General features: G+C 38.3%; 1 protein-coding gene across 3 annotated transcripts in view; it reads right to left on the reverse strand.

The window, feature by feature from the left end:
• Positions 1–16939, reverse strand: part of LOC116941580 (CUB and sushi domain-containing protein 3-like) — a 442102-nt gene that overhangs the window by 138141 nt on the left and 287022 nt on the right. For all 3 annotated transcript variants that reach the window (XM_032952771.2, XM_032952770.2, XM_032952772.2), the window contains 3 exons: positions 8314–8496; positions 3534–3860; positions 2054–2248 (listed from right to left, as the gene is read on the reverse strand). In XM_032952771.2, coding sequence (XP_032808662.2) covers positions 2054–2248; positions 3534–3860; positions 8314–8496 — 705 coding nt within the window. The remainder of the gene's footprint in view (positions 1–2053; positions 2249–3533; positions 3861–8313; positions 8497–16939) is intronic.

Consider the following 16939-nt stretch of genomic DNA (forward strand, 5'->3'; position numbering starts at 1 on the left):
ATGTGTTTCTTCCCGTGGTCGCATGGATGTTTCTCCGGGTCCTCCGGTTTTCCCCTCCACATTTAGAAACATGAGTTTAGAGTATTGGCTACTATAAATTTCCACACAATAAGCCACTTTGTTGAGCTATCATTTGTGATGGCCAGGTCGCTTTGAAAAAAAGCTATATAGCTCAGTGGGCCTTACCTGATAAAATAAAATAATAATGTATAGTTAAATAGTCAAACACTGAATTTCTTATTGTTGATACTGTATTCTCTGAATTATAAGATGCTCCAGAAAGTGAGCCGGTGTCACGAACGTCACACACGCACACCTACCAGATTACAAGACTCACCTCCATCATTCTCTTTACCTTAAAGGTAAAAAGAAGCATCTTATAATCTGGGCAACATGGTTATTTACTATCAGAGGGAAGGGTTTTTATTTTGAGCTAAGAACTAGGAAAATGTGGAAATACTTCGTAGTATAATTGTACTGTAGCCTCGTAATATTAAGCGTGGCGTTTGTGGTATACAAGCTATTGCATAAAACATCTGAATCTTATTGAAGTCTATGCAAATGTTTGAATGCTAACCCGTAAATCCAAAACCATAATCTTTGATACAGTGTAATATAGCTAATTTATTTCAGGGTAATCTCACAAAATTGTACATCTAATTTGAGCACAATTCAAATTTCAGTAATTGCATTGGAAATATTGCGTGGAAATCTGATCACTCACAGGTCCCTTATTACAGATATGGAATAATACAAATTTTATGATGATTGGTTCATCCACTTCTTATTGTGGTTGAATTATACGCCAAAAAGGATGAATACACGGACAGTGAAATGGCAATACAACTCTCGGATAGCCTGCATGAATAATACAACAAAAGACACCCAAAAAACTAATACGACTTTCGACATGTATTATTATGTGTGCTTAAAATAAGTGATGAATATATATGTAACCAAATGTATTATTGCTCATTGGGCTAAAAAGGAAAAGCAAAAAAAACGTGACAAAAAATAATTACTTGCCCTTAGATGGCTTATTGCATGCAATTCTTTTATTTCAAAAAATAGTACAATTAGTCAGTGACAGTAGAGAAAGTATATGCTACAGTATGAAATCTAGTACATTTTGAAACGGAAAAAAAACTGTATATGTGTATATATAAACACCAATGTTCCTAAAGAATCCAGTTAAGATTCCTGGTATGACATACAGATCTGGAACTTGGAACACAGAGGCTAAAAAGTGCGCAAAGAAGCCTATAAAGTTCTGCATGTTTGGAATGAAACTGAGACGAAGAAAGGGGAACACATAGATCAGAGAACAAATAGCAAGTGAAAGGCATCATATTGACAGTCCGAACAAGTCGGCCAGGGCAGGACACGTGGTAGAGACTAAGGACGAAGTGACAGCCTACACCCACAAATACTAGATGGCAATGGCTTGGGGAGGCCTTCATCCAGCAGTGGAGAGACCATGGCCGATGGTGTTGATATTTATTCAAGGATATTTGTAGGTGTTATATTATACACAAAATATACTCGAAAATCTCCCACCAACCTAATGTTATTATTTTGAATATCCATGCATAGATCACTGATCTGTTATGAGTGGTTCATCTATTGAATAACAAATACGTTTCCACAGGGTCTACAATCATTACACTGTGTGACAAAAAAATTGTTCCTGGGTAGTAAGTGTTATTTCTTAATTACTTATGCCTCAAAAGTACAAAATATAGCTATTATTCCCCACAAACTTTGCTTTTGTGACCAGGACAGTGATATTTTGAAATGTACCTATTTTCAATGAGAAAACGTGTGCATTTGTGTATTTTGCTCAAATAAAGTCCTGGTCACAAAATAAAAGTTTGTGGAGAATAATAGCCATTTTCTATACTTTTTAGGCATACGCAATACAAAAATAACACTTCGTATGCAGGAACAAAAATTGTGTTACATCGTGTTATTAGTCTCAACAGTTTTTGACTCCCCCTTATACGATTGCATCCATACCGGTATGACTGCTTTTATATTCATAAGGGAACTGTACCTTCACATTTGGGGACATTTTCATTCCATTCAATGTTGCCATCTCTTGAGACACAGGTCAAGATCTCGGAGCCCTCTGTTCTGATGAAGCCTTTCTCACAGGTAAAAGACACCATGCTGCCTAGATGGAACTTTGTACCGAACCGCCTCCCATTGACTGGATTGCCTGGATCATAGCAATCGTTGTGTCCAAAAGCTGGAAATAAACAAACATCGTATGCACACACTTGTCAGTTCAATCGCGTACTACTTATCTATTCAAGTGGTTGTCTGAATTGTGTTGACATAGGCATGAGTTATATAATGCTTTCACTAAATACATCTTCAGCTTTCATTTTGAATACGTTTTTTGCGTGCAAGATAAAAAAAAGTTTGTACAGAAAAGTAATGTTTACTGTAGGTGCATAGGTTCATAGCTAGCTGAGTCATCTTCTGTGACTGCAAAATTAATCAGCCTCGATACATTGAAAATTCACACAAACTTTCAAAATTAATTAATACAAGTACATGTTCAGCAGTTCTTTACCACTGAGGATATTTTTAATCTCACTATTTTACTGCAGATTAATTACTTCTACTTTCTAATTGGTTCAAGGTTAGTGCAGAATCTCTATCGTCATCATCATTACCATTATTTTTTTATTTACAACGTGTGAATGAAATCACAGTACAAGCCTCTGCATTATGAGAAGCATTGGCTTTGACCCAGTGGGCACATTCTGACCAGGAGGCACTACGGTAGGTGCTCTTTTTGTTTGTTTTATATTTCCCCACAATCTTATTCATAATTGTGCCATTGGTCTCGTGGGATGAAATACCCCATACGTGTGTTTCGCACAGCTGAGCAGCACATTGTGTTAAAGAGAATAACCCCACAACAGGGGGCAGCACTTTCCTGCCCACTCAACCACCAAGAAGTAACGCTCATCTCTTGAGAATCGAGCTGGAATTCAGCCAAATTAAACGCAAAACCAAATCTGATGTTACGCAATTTTTTGTGCATGTAGCTATTGGCGACCAGGCTGAGTCCATCAACTCAATGACACTTGAGAACCCAGTATGTATGTTGAACTTATTTTGCGCCACGCCACGAGCGATTTGCCTGAATTCGAACCGAGCGTCTCGGCGGTGCTGGCTCAGCGCTCTGACCTCAGAGCCACGTGGCCACTTTTTGTGGTAGATACTCTTATCCCACAATAAAGATGATTCCAAATGCTGATCAGGGGTTCATATAGCCCATCACCCCTCTGGATATGATACGAAATAAAAAACAAGCACCACTGTGTGGGAAGTCAGCAGTCATTGTCCTTGGGAGGGTTGGACTGACAGCCGCGATGGGAATGGTGAATTTCCTTCCACTCAGGGCAATGAATAAACATGACCACTGCCTCATGTTCGCTTGGGCATGGAGAGACTTTAACTTTTGACGCATGTAACATAGATTTACGGACGTTCCGTGTGTGTGTGTCACTGTTCCTTACTGGTGTAGCTGATATTGAAGCCGCGGCCAGGCGTTGAATGGTCCGAGAGAAACTCGAGGCGGAACGTGTTGGACGCACTGACGAGGTTCCCGGGTACATCAGCTCCGGAGAAGGTGCCGAGAAGAGGAGCGTCGTGCCGGTCTCCGTCTTTCACCGCCAGGAAATCAAACTGCGACTCAACCTCAAAGTCGGCGAAAACCAGGCGGATGCGGGAGCCGGCGGGCGCAACGATGAGCCAAATGCAGTTCATGTTGCTGCCGTAGTGCTCAGGGTAGTTGGGTGAGAGCACGATGCCGATCGGCGATGTGAAGTTGAACACGCAGGGAACTGAAAGGAACAGCAGAGGAAATAATCGTAATCATCGATAACATAAAAAAAAAACCTGAGGGAAACAAGGTCGCATTCGTCACACGCAGGCTTAACCTAGGAAATACAATATATTAGTTTAGCTTAATCTTAAACACATATACACACTTACAACTGGTAACCTATAGCACAGCTTTACCATCATGCTTCACAAGGAGTGAGAAACTAATGTAATGAATTGCTTATTCAATCCTTAGCAATGAAGAAGTAATTTAGAACTTTAGTCTCACCCTGATGTGGAACCCGAATTAATCAATTTCTGGGCTGCAATTTTTGGAGCTGAAATCTCAAAAAAATGATATTCCAATATTTCTAGCTGTAACCATAGATTCGACTAAGTAATTTTCGAATTTATTCATTAATAAAATGTTAACTAAACTATTTTTTAATCTTGCAAAGTAAAAGCCACTAAAGTATTCGCTTATTTTTCAGAAGTGACCTGGCCACAAACGGTAGCTCAACGAAGTAGCTTATCACGTGGACATTTCTAACAGCAAAATAATCAAAACAATCGAAACGTGTGTTTCTAAATGTGGAGGGAAAAACCGGAGGACTTGGAAAAAAATCCACACGACCACGGGGAGAACATGCTAACTCCAAATATACATGCATCTACGTCTGATAAAACATCCTCACCTCCTGCATACCAGGCAAGGAAGATAAGGTCTGTGCTATCGCTCCTCTATAACTATAATGGTTTAGGCTACAAAATAAAGCATGTTGAATAGATGCAGCATAATGCATATCTCTCCTGCATATCTGCATGAAAAGATGTCTTTCTTCCTTCAAGCACAACACAGATGCCCTTTCTACATCCATGTCGCACTAGACTAAAATGGAAAAGTTGGAGTGATTTTAGTGCTTTCAGCATCATGTTACTCCTTCAAAGCAAAATAACGAATATATATTTCTGTATCCCCGGAAATGTATGCTAATACATAACCTCCTAATGTATTCGGTGAAAAAGTTTGGAAAGTAAAAAGTGCACCCGCTTATTAGTTTGTTTAAGTATAGTTCCAGCACCTATATATTATGTAATTCGTTTAGTGTCTTCTAAATTACATGATACTGAGACCACCGAATAACCAGTATATGAAGTTGGCACAACTTCATACACTTTTTTACGGCCCCATATAAATGTGTATATATAATTCCAATAAGAACATGAGCTTCCAAGTTAAACTTTAGCTTAGAGCGTATTTGCCTACTATATATAAAAAAGCCATGTTAAAACTAGAATGGAACAAATGATTCTGCTGAAAAAAGTATCTAAACATCATCTCGAATGGGACCCATGGATCAAAATTAGCACCCCCATGCACCAATTATTCCAGTAGCTAAACTATATCTGCATCAAAAAAACCTACGCATTAAAGCATGATTGAAAACCTCATGCTCGCTGGTCATTCCACCTGCCCCAGAGGAGGCCTCAAGTCAAAGAGACCACTACAGAGTTGCACATGTCTTATAAAGAAAGTTCTGACTAATCTTCCGTCATCTCCATGCTCTTTCCGCATGCATGCCGAAGCGTGGCTGAGACGAAGTTCCAAGGGCTGTTGCTTAGGTGTCGAGTGAGAGTGTGCAGAGGGCGATTCATTTTTTTTCCTTCTTCATCTTCTGCCAGTATTTTACACATTCGCCAGGGACAGTGTCACTTTGTTGCTGAGCATTTTTAGGAAATGAAGAAATCTGTTTCTGCATCACCGGCAGACAAACAGCCACCATCCATCTTTTGTTGAGGATCAGCACCAGAGCAAAAGTCGACCTCCAATTATATTTATTCATCGCAACAACTCGCAGCTCTTGGATTTTTCTGTCACGCACGTGCGAGAGGTTTTCTGCGTGAGAGATTTGTCAACAAAGTGTGGCAACGTGGGTGGGAATGTATGCGGTCACTCTCATAAATCTCAACAGTTATCGCGGAGAGGAATTGCTTGACACATTTTGATTGGTCCATCACCTGGACCGTTCTTGAAAGAAAAAAAATTCAGCTTGAGGATGTTAACGATGAACTGTAGTAATTTGCTGACTTTATGGTTCAGCTATTGCTATTAGTTTCTAAATATAACGTATACCTCTTATGGATGGATGACTGCACTTGCTGTATTCACAGTTGTAAAATGTTGTACATTTAACATGGATATTGCTTTCCTTGAAGCATCTCTGTCATCATGTTTCATAAGAAACAATGTTGTTGAAAAGTTTTAGGACATTTAGGACAATATTGAAGAGTGAAAATAGCAATACATTTGATACTAAGTTGGGAGAAAAGAAGTCTTCTCACAAATGTTTACTTTTAGTGGTTAAACAATAAATTTCAGACAGGGCAGATGTTTAGACGATTAGCATATACATTACTAATTGGCTATACTATTGAATACAAGATAACTATTTCCAATTTCAAATATAGTATGCTAAATACCGTCTATATTTTAAAATAATTGGGGGGGTGGGGATGAAATCAGTAAAAAGGACAGTCTCTTCTTTTCATTTCCTTCATCTTCTTCATAATTTCTTCATCTTATTCATTTTCTTCCTCATCATCTTCATACTTTTGACATCTTCATCTTCTTCATAATTTCTTCATCTTATTCATTTTCTTCCTCATCATCTTCATACTTTTGACATCTTCTTCATCTGCATCATCATCCTCTTCATCTTTTTCATCATATTCTTCATCTTCATTTTCGTCTTCATCATTTTCTTCTATAGGCATCATCATCATCATCATCTTCTCCTTCATTTCCATAATCTACTTAATCTTCATCATCTTCATCATCATCGTCTTGTTCAGGTCCAATCCATCGGTTCAGCACCGACGATGTTCTGAATAAAGTCTCTCGATTGCTCTCTGTTGTCTACGAGTTGCACAGCTTTGTTCACAGCCAATTCCTGCGATTAGATTTCTGGAAATAGGATGTTGACCATTGGCAATGCAGTAGCCCATGGGGAGAAAGATGGGACAATAACACATGGTAGAAGTAGGAACTTAACATGAGTCGAGGCATTGTATGCAGATGCCTGCAGAGGATAAAAATATAAATCCCAGAAAAAAAATGGTTTACAAAATTAAGAGGTGGAAGTACCAGATGCATTGCCGGGATAGGTGACACTGTCCTTCATAGTGATGAAAATAAGTCAAAAGATTGGGACCAGTTGTATTTATAAAAATGATTTACTAAATGCTGAGAAAAAAATACCTCCTTCATGGAATGATGTCTCAATCATTGCTCTATTTAATACGAGTGGTAACACTAACTGGAATAATGAAATACCAATTAACCCCTTTTTACACGTGAAGTCCGTTCATCAACACCATTGGGACAAAACAATGGATAATGCAGAGATCGACCATGTGAGCAAGCACTTTTAATTAAGGGTTTGTCTACCATAGACCACATATGTATGATCAATAAGAATCTGGCAAAGCCCAGAATAAAGGTTTGTTGGGTTAGATGGCGTAAATATAAATGTGTCATTACCCCACCACCACCCAACGCAGCTAATTAGTAAGGTTTGTCACGTAAACAATCACAATTCAGACAAATCGCATGATGAAGCTGATTGTAATCACCGGCAACTACATCATACCTTACATGATCTAACCCAAAAAAAAACTTTATTTTGCATAATATTGGTCGTGAAAGCCTGCGTGTTAATCTGAAAAAGACAAATGAACTCAACGACAATTGTGCACAGCTGTTATACAGTATGTGATTAAAGGGTATTTACTTTAATGGGAAATGATGGAGTCATCCAAACTCCCACAAGGTCGAGGCCTAAAAATATAGAATTAGATAGAATAAAAACTATTTGCAAAAAGTATACCAGCTGCAATGATATTTCGTAAAGTACTAAAAGAGATATTAGAAGTGGGATCAATAGTCATTTCCAGTGACAGAATATGGTTGATGAAAACTGGATTTGAAAACCTAAAGCATAAATATAATATAATGAAAAGAATATGATTTGCTGATGACAATCATAATAACATCCGTTGAAATGAATTTCTGAAAATAATCTGAATATTATATTTAGGAAAAGTACAAAGGACTCAAGATAAATAAGAACTAACATGCAACATGTTTGCTCAATACATGAAGATCAGAATTTGAATCTTGATTTACACTGGAGGAGGAATCCGGTGAGCTATGAAGTTGTTTTTCACAGACGTTTGCATGGGGCGGGTCAGCAAGTTGCAACAAGCACAGGCCAGCAACAAACAACACTCTCAAAGTTGAAACCGATAACAGTTAACGCTGTATCAAAATAAGCAAGATTATTAGAGCTTTGGAAAATAAATGATCAGAGCGAATTCCAAAGTCGAGCATTGCGATGGAAAAAGAAAACCTGTTTACAAACTGGAACTTAAGTGGACAATAGTTAAACTGCTTAAACAAAAGTTAATGCTTACAAATGCAGTGCGGGACGTTTGCAGACCACTGGTTGTTGCTCTGACAGGTGATGGTCTTCTCCCCGACGAGCTCAAATGCTGCCTGACACTCAAATGTCAGCGAGTCTCTGTGGGAGAAGCCGGAGCCCTCCCGCCTCCCGTGCTGAGGGACCCCGGGGTCTCCGCAGCTCCTCTCCGCAATCTCTGCGAGCATACACACACCGCGAGCCAAAAGAAAAACACCGTCGCGGCCTCTGTACGGCACCCGTCCCGACACATTTCACGGCGAGGCCAACCTGCTACCTATGTTACCGACGATTTGCGGTGTGGCTAGCATCGGGAGAGAATTCTAACTCGGTGAAGAGACGTTCAGATCGAAGCAGCACAAAGTGTTTGTTTTGCGAGACGTTCGTGACGGTGGAGGAGCATTCCTGCCAGTGCTTTATCACGTCACTGCTGGCAGAAAGGCCTCCGCTCGTTGAAGTTCTATAGAGAACCTCAAGGTGTTAACTACCTCGCCCGGTATACAGGAGGTCGTGGGTTCGATCCCGACTCTGACGCTTGCATATTTGGAGTGTGCGTGTCTCTCTCCCCGTGGTCGCGTGGATTTTTCACTGGGTCCTCCCGGTTTTTCTCCTCCACATTTAGAATCAACGTGCGTTCAGAGTTTTTTGGCTGCTGTACATTTCCACATGATAAGCCACTTCGTTGACCAATCGTTTGTGGCCAGGTCGCTTCTGAAAGAGAGCTATGGAGCTCATTGGGCCTAACCTGATGAAATAAAATAGTGCAAGAATAGTTTAAGTCTTAATTTACTTTGGTCAGTCTTCTTGGAGATTTCGTCACTTTCCCCCACCACACGTGACCAGCTGATCGACTAACACACACTCGTGCCATGCGCAGTGTTGGAATTGTCCTATTTGTTTGTGGAATGGGCTGCAAAAGAATACCAAATTATGAGAAATGCTATTATTGTAAGTGGAATTGGCCATCATCAATTGACTGTCAAGAAGTAGGCGCAATGACAGCTGGAATAGGCACATTAATCACGTCCATGCTATTAGGTTAACAATTAGATTACAAGGCAACATCTACTGTGTAGTTGTGAAATCTATACCTACGTTGATACATTGAAACGGATGACACTTTTCACTGGGAAGTATGCTATTACATTGATTTTGTTTACACATGTGGACTTACCTTTTGTTGGTATTATTTGCCTGCAAATCTGAAAATTGAATTTCTTTATTTGACAAAAAAAAATCGACAAACAACAGACTGGAATTGTGTTGAATCTAGCAAGATAAATCTTGGATTTTAATCAATGTTTTCGCTGCCACTATGAGTATATAAAAACATGTTCATCTTTTGTCTAATATACATTTTAAAATTTTTTGACCACATGACATGCTGTTTTCCCCAGGGAAATCGTGTTGTATGTCCTATCCTATGGTATAAGATGAATAATTAATGGAAAGGGCAGTATATAAAACGTTTAGATGGGATATTAATGAAACATAGCATTATAGGAACAATAATTTTCGATTTAAAGCTTTCGTGACTGCAAGGATTCATCTTCTTTGGTTCTTTCGGAAAGTCACGTAGAATGAGAATAACATTGAAGCTCTGTCGTCCCGACAGGTTTGTTCCTTTCACCTGAAGAAGGCCACTTGTGTTGTGGCCGAAACGTCGTGAGAATTTTTTCGTGTTATTTTATTATTTTATTCTCTACGTGACTTTACCCAAATAACCAAAGAAGAGGAACAATAATCTTCTTTGGTTCTTTCGGTAAAGTCACGTAGAATGAGAACAATAATGTCTACTAAGTAGAGTGATTATTACCTGAATAATATGCATCAAACAATAACCACGTTGTTACACACTGTCAGTGCATTATGTAGCTTTCATTTAATTTCATGTTAAGGAATATAATGTGAATTGAGGTCAATTTTCCCGAACTGCAGAGAAAGAACTATCAGCAGTATACACGCACATTTTAGGCTTCCATGTTCCACATTTTGTTGCCACCATCTTCAAACATAGACTGGATTATGAGTATTAAAGGCTACCAACATATCCACTTGCCCTATCTAAGCTCATGAGTGGTATATGTATATACCTCTAAATTGAAAACGAATTCCTTTAGAACTGCTTTTTGTGTTTAGTTTGTTGTCCTTCCCCCTTACCTCCGATTATCATGGTTGGCTACGTACGGTGTGATAGAAGTTCAACATGCATACGCATATATGAATAAGTTAAAGCACCCATAATAGAAATGGTGCCAATAAAAGGTACAGATCGAGACACAGCCCTCCAATTTATATCTCACACGACTGTTGGTGGAAGGGCCTCGATCAGAGCCAATTTCTCGAGGGAATTTGGTCACCTCGAAGAGGCGAGAGCACGCACACATTCACTCACCACACGCGATTTGCTGATCGATTAACTGTGATGTACCCACTTAGACTCCTGGGTGCCAGGAGATCAACCTGGTGAACTCTACATTGGAAGTTCAGTGTATTAACCACATGGCTCCAATACCTGTGCTTAATATTTGCCAGCCATTCATTTAGAGTTGTTGTTGCAATATGGATAACGGTAAAAGGAAAACATTATTTTTTCCCTAATTATTGTAAACAAACTTAGCTTAAGTTGCAATTTCGTGCAGCATAAAAACAACTTTTTAAGAAAGCAATCTGTTTCGTGACAGTCAATGTGCGGCCATGATTTCAAAATTACTATGTTGCTTCCACAAGGCATAAGTTTTGATTAACTCAAGTAGCCTTCACTCTCTCTAAAGGATGGTACGATAGGTTTATTGCAAAAGCCATATTCAAAATGTAAAATTTCGTATAAATTTTATTTGGAAAATAAGTATTTCTGTCCATCAGTTGTGCATGTTATTTTTTATTTCCCTTGAGTCAAAATGTATAAATCACAAGTAAAATCTATGAACCACTGTAGTGTGAATATCACCAAAAACATTTAACGTGTGATTCCCTCTCACAAATTACATTCTATTAAAACATGTCTTTAAAATGCATGCACACCCAGCCTAAACAAGCTATAATTAACATATATAGTTTCACGTCAAATGATTCAATGTATAACGAAATACAAGTGAAATAAGTATGCAAACACCATAGTTATGGTTCATCGTCACAAGTGACTTAAGATATAACCAAACTACAAACATAGTAAGATAATTGTGTTACTTACACATTAAGTAGACGGGTTTTTTTTAATTAACCAAAGCAACCGCTCCTTAAAATGTATTTCCTCAACTATACATGCATGAATAATCATGATTTAGAATGGCACCATTTACCGGTTCATATGTAATGTGTAGACCTTTCTTGATCAACAAGTGACGGGGTTTTTTGTTGCTTAAAAACTGCCAGGAACCATATTTCTCTCGTGACCATTTAAGCACGTAGCATGAATCAATCTGTGCAGTCGTTAAACGTGGCCTCTGTCTTCAAGGCAGATGGTACTGTTGGGAATCAGCTTGGCTCGTGTAAGCAATGTCGTAAAGGACCTTTAAAAGAACATTTTTACTTAACGCAATACTCAAGTGACATGCCTATTATGTTTGTGAAAAATCCATTAAAGCCGTATTTTAGTGATACTACATTAAACTATGATTTCATTCAGTCAGTATTTATGAAGAAATTGCAGTTTTTAAAATAATATTTTAACGTCTTTACGTCTGCCATAGTGATTGCATTTTTAAACAAAGCATTACATTGTATCTAAATATATTCTATTTTCACAAACAGACATGAGTTTATAATATGATTCGAATGTGAGCTGCAAACAGGTGATAAAAAAACACTTACAATAAGCAGTAATGAATGCACTTTATTCTGAAAATGTTGATTATCAGCTATAGATAGTCATTTAATTAAGTTGAGATGGTGCATTCAATTTAGCAATAGCTGAGCAAAATGTGTTTTAATGATTATTTCCAAAGTATTATAAACGCACACGATTAGCCATGCATTTGTGGAAACACGGTGTGCCACGAAACACTTCAAACTGTTATTGCTTGTTATTTTTAATTGTATTCAGCACGGCAAAGTATAATGGCAGAGGACTCAAGTTCAAGCCAAGTAGCTGAGTGGGAGGGTGGGGTAGAAATCCAGCCATGCTCTGCCACACTCTGACAAATTGCGTGTTACCAATGCACCTGCTGTCCTGAGTTAGCACACTGCTGTCGGTGGCAGGCAGAGCGTGATACATGTGGTGCAGCTACATCTGTTACTGTCAGCTGCTCATTACGAGGGTTTTCGTGCCACAGACCGCAGCAAGGCAGATACATTTTTTTTTCTTCTGCCGCCACACGCATTACTCTTATTGTTGGGGAAATAAATACGTGCTGTATACAGCAGCATAATTAAATAATGCACAGGTCACATCAAAATAAACCAGTAACGCTGCCAACATCAAATAGTTAACATAAATACAGTGGCGATGAAAGCTTTGTTAGCAACGTCGCAATAAGTGTAATTTTCTGTGTCCAATTTATTGCCCGAACAAGAATCATCACGAACAGAATTGTAAAGGCGTTTCTGGTAAAATGAGAAAAAAATACTTTTCTGAAACAATGATTAATGTATGTGCGAAATAGACTAATGTATAACTTACATGCAGCCGTGCTCATTATATTAGCAAACCCACCACTTTGCAGAGTGGTGGGTCCACGACTGATTAATTCCACAGCTTCCTCAATTGCTTTTTATTAGAGTACATATAGACTGCATATGCATACTGAAACGATAAACAGCATAAACATTACGAATTTAAATATAGTATAATGTAGGCTCAGGGTTGGTTGAAACTTACACACAAATGCACGCGTTTGTGTGTAATTGTTTTGTAGAAAGCCTGGGTTAGCTATGTTGTTGTTCATCATAACAGAAGCAGAACCTAGTAATTTAATTCTTGCAGTTCTTCAATTTGTGTTTTTAATGGACACAGTGATACAGTGAGGGAAACAAGTATTTGATGCCCTGCTGATTTTGTACGTTTGCCCACTGACAAAGAAATGATCAGTCTATAATTTTAACGGTAGGTTTATTTGAACAGTGAGAGACAGAATAACAACAGCTGAAGGTTCGAGTTGCCAAACGTCAGCCTCGAAACCTTAATGACTTCGAGAAGATCTGCAAAGAGGAGTGGGACAAAATCCCTCCTGAGATGTGTGCAAACCTGGTGGCCAACTACAAGAAACGTCTGACCTCTGTGATTACCAACAATGGTTTTGCCACAAAGTACTAAGTCATGTTTTGCAGAGGGGTCAAATACTTATTTCTCTCATTAAAATGCAAATCAATTCATAACATTTTTGACATGCGTTTTTCTGGATTTATTTGTTGTTATTCTGTCTCTCACTGTTCAAATAAACCTACCATTAAAATTATAGACTGATCATTTCTTTGTCAGTGGGCAAACGTACAAAATCAGCAGGGGATCAAATACTTTTTTTTCCCTCACTGTAGTTCCTCACGAATAATGGCACTCTATAGTTGCAAATATAGCAAATGCTTAAAATATATTTCCGGATTGAACATAGTGTGACGCCAACGAGTTCTAAACTTGGGGGTGAGAGTGAGCCCCACCATGAAGCCCTCAAACCCGACCCGCAGCAAAGGGTGGAACAAATTAACGAGTTTTCATTGGCTTAATGATTGTGCAGTATCTACAGCCCTCAAACAACGAGAACACATCACGATACACGACGCATGCATATTAAAGGCATCTGAAATAAATTAATAAATGCGGCTACATCGGGCTTACCCTAATTTGACTGCAATCAGAGAGGTATCTTCCTTCAATTTTTTTTAATAAAATGTCAACTCCGAAAAACAAGGTCATTCATTCTACTCTTAATTACCTACCAGAAATGACTGATTGATGTACACACGAGGTGCTGATTTTTCTCACACAATTGCTTTAATATTCTGAACACTGTTAACGCAGCAGTTACTGTGCCATTGAACAATATGTCTTTGCCAATGACCTCTGTCTTTCATCTGTTTTTTTTCCTTAACAGCTAACAGTATTTTCACATAAGGTTGGGTTTTCTTTTTTGTTATAATGATCATTAATAAAATACATCGCTTGCAGTGATGTAAAAATAAATACTAATAAAACACACTTCTATTAGAATTTTCTGCAGCTATGACAGGGATAAGAAATTCGTATCAGAGCCATAATGAAGGAATCATACGTAATGTAAAATTTGAAATGTGTAATGAATGCATAGTGTTTCACGTTAACATTGGAATTGCTCTAATTATGTCATTTAACTCTAAAGGCCTTAAATATTGCTCTTTATTCACGGTGTGAAACGGGCTTGTCAGGGGAATTATGGTCACTCGGGCATCCGAAGACTGTTTCCAAAGTGGTGAAAACGCATTTGTGCAGGATACATTCTATCAGGTATACAATGCTTTTAGCAGCAACAGTTTATTATTATTATTATTTTTATCGCAAAGGTTTATATATGGATATATAAAATATATACTAATACAGAAATTATCAGGGATGTCAGGGCTGATTTCAGTCACCGTTTTTTTTTTGTGTGGGAAAAGTGATAGGCAAAAAGGTTTTAAAACTACCCACATCGGGTCTGACTAATAGAGGTAATTGAATACACTGTCACGCAGCCACTCGAGACTGGCCCACATTGGCCACACCTGGCATGGGGTAATATTAAAGACCCATAATAGATCATTGTACCCACAGTAAATGGAGTCTAGATCCAGCCATGATGGAAGTGGTGTGTGTGTGTGCTGACTTAATCGGGCATAAAAATAGAAATACGTGAAGGCTCCCTGTAGTGTGATATGTGTGGCACAGGTCAACTCCCATACCACCTCCCAGATTTTCAATTTATAGCTACTGCTGACTTTAGTGTTATGGGGTTCTATAATGCGAGATTTTTGTCGTGGCTTAACAGCGACAAACACATCTACACCCACAGTAGAACATACCCATTGCTTGGTTTACAGCATGTGTGTAGAAAGGTTTATTTACTTTATCTTATGGTATTCCAGGGTTAACTTAAAACTTTGGTTTCCGTAGCCAATACAATGATCTACATTATTTTTTTGGGCAAGGCAGCATTGGAGTTTTATGCTAACATTCCCGTCAGTCACCTTCCACCACCTGACGAGATGTCCATGTTGTCGAAGGTATTATTTACACGTGCCAGTGTATTGATCAAATGCTGACCAATTTAGCTCCATACCGGTGGCTAAGACTTGTGATGGCTGAATTTTAACACCAACACACGACAAAGTGTCACACCAACAGTTTCCTCAGGTAGTGCACCCAGAAATTCAGTGGCTGGCTGCATCAGCTAGATCTGCTCCTTAAAAACATTATGAATCCCATTCACTAATTTGAGTCAAAAGTAAAAATCAATAATTAATGCATGTTTAATGACCACTATGTCTCTCTGGTTGTACTGACATAAAAAAAAACCTGCTCTTTCACTTAGAGCATAAACAATGCACACATCCATCAGCTGAAATATTATGTAACTCAAAAAAGCATATTTATATGTATGTTGAACTTCTTTCACAGCGTACATAGCCAACGGCGCTAATCGGTTGGCTACACCTCCATAGTAAACAAAATCTTTGGAAGACTGGCCCAATAATGGCAACGAGGAATTTCCACCACTGGTGCTGAGTCATGATAGATGAGCGCCATTGCTCATTTGCAAGGGAGACACTATGACATCGGCCTGAATCAATAATAGCTTTGTAATATGTTTAAAGAGAAAGTGTTGCCTTAACAAAAAAACAAATTATCAATGTACTGTATTCTATCATTTAAGTGTTGGCACAATTTGACATGTCGTTTTGTCTTTTTGCTCATGCACAATAGTGCAAATGCAGTAGTTGGTATTACATAGAATATTCGTTTCTCAGATCCTTCATTTTAATCTACCGGTAAACTTGACTTTACAATAACAAGAACTGTGAATTCACACGTATTGCTTTTTTACTGCACATAAAGTGAACATTCGTGGCCCCAGAAGGTCTCATTCCAAGTCCGATCATCTCTTGAGTGTTGGTACGTTCCCAATAAATGCCCGATTGGCCAGTTTCTAATTCATCAATCAATACTCCAATCATCCCTGCCAGTCACCCTTATAACAGAAGTGGATTTCAATGGCTCTAGATCCCAAAGGACCCAGCCGTGACCTATTACCTACAAATTTAGTTAACAAACATCAATACACCAGAACTCACTGCTGGGTTCAACGGGGCTTTAAATGTGCTTTGTTTAATATTTCTAACGTGTGCTTGTACGAGTGCGTGTATATCAGCATACACATATGTATTTATTGCATATGGCTGAATTTCCTTTAGCCAACACACACACATTAATACTAATATTTGTATGTTAATAATGACTAGCCAGTGAGTTTACCAAGAGTGCTAAAAATGACAGCATAGAGAAATACTACTGTTATTTCACTTAATTGTAATGATATAAAGCATAAAGGTAGAAAATTGTAATAATATGTCATCATTATTATTTATCCGCATCTAAATATGTTACAAAATAGACTAATTGCATACACATCCACAGCAGATCGCAGTAACTTAAATAAATATATGAAAGCATT

This window comes from Petromyzon marinus, chromosome 12 (assembly GCF_048934315.1).
Source record: "Petromyzon marinus isolate PM22_M1 ecotype Great Lakes invasive population chromosome 12, UKy_Petmar_22M1.pri1.0, whole genome shotgun sequence".
Lineage (NCBI taxonomy): Eukaryota > Metazoa > Chordata > Hyperoartia > Petromyzontiformes > Petromyzontidae > Petromyzon > Petromyzon marinus.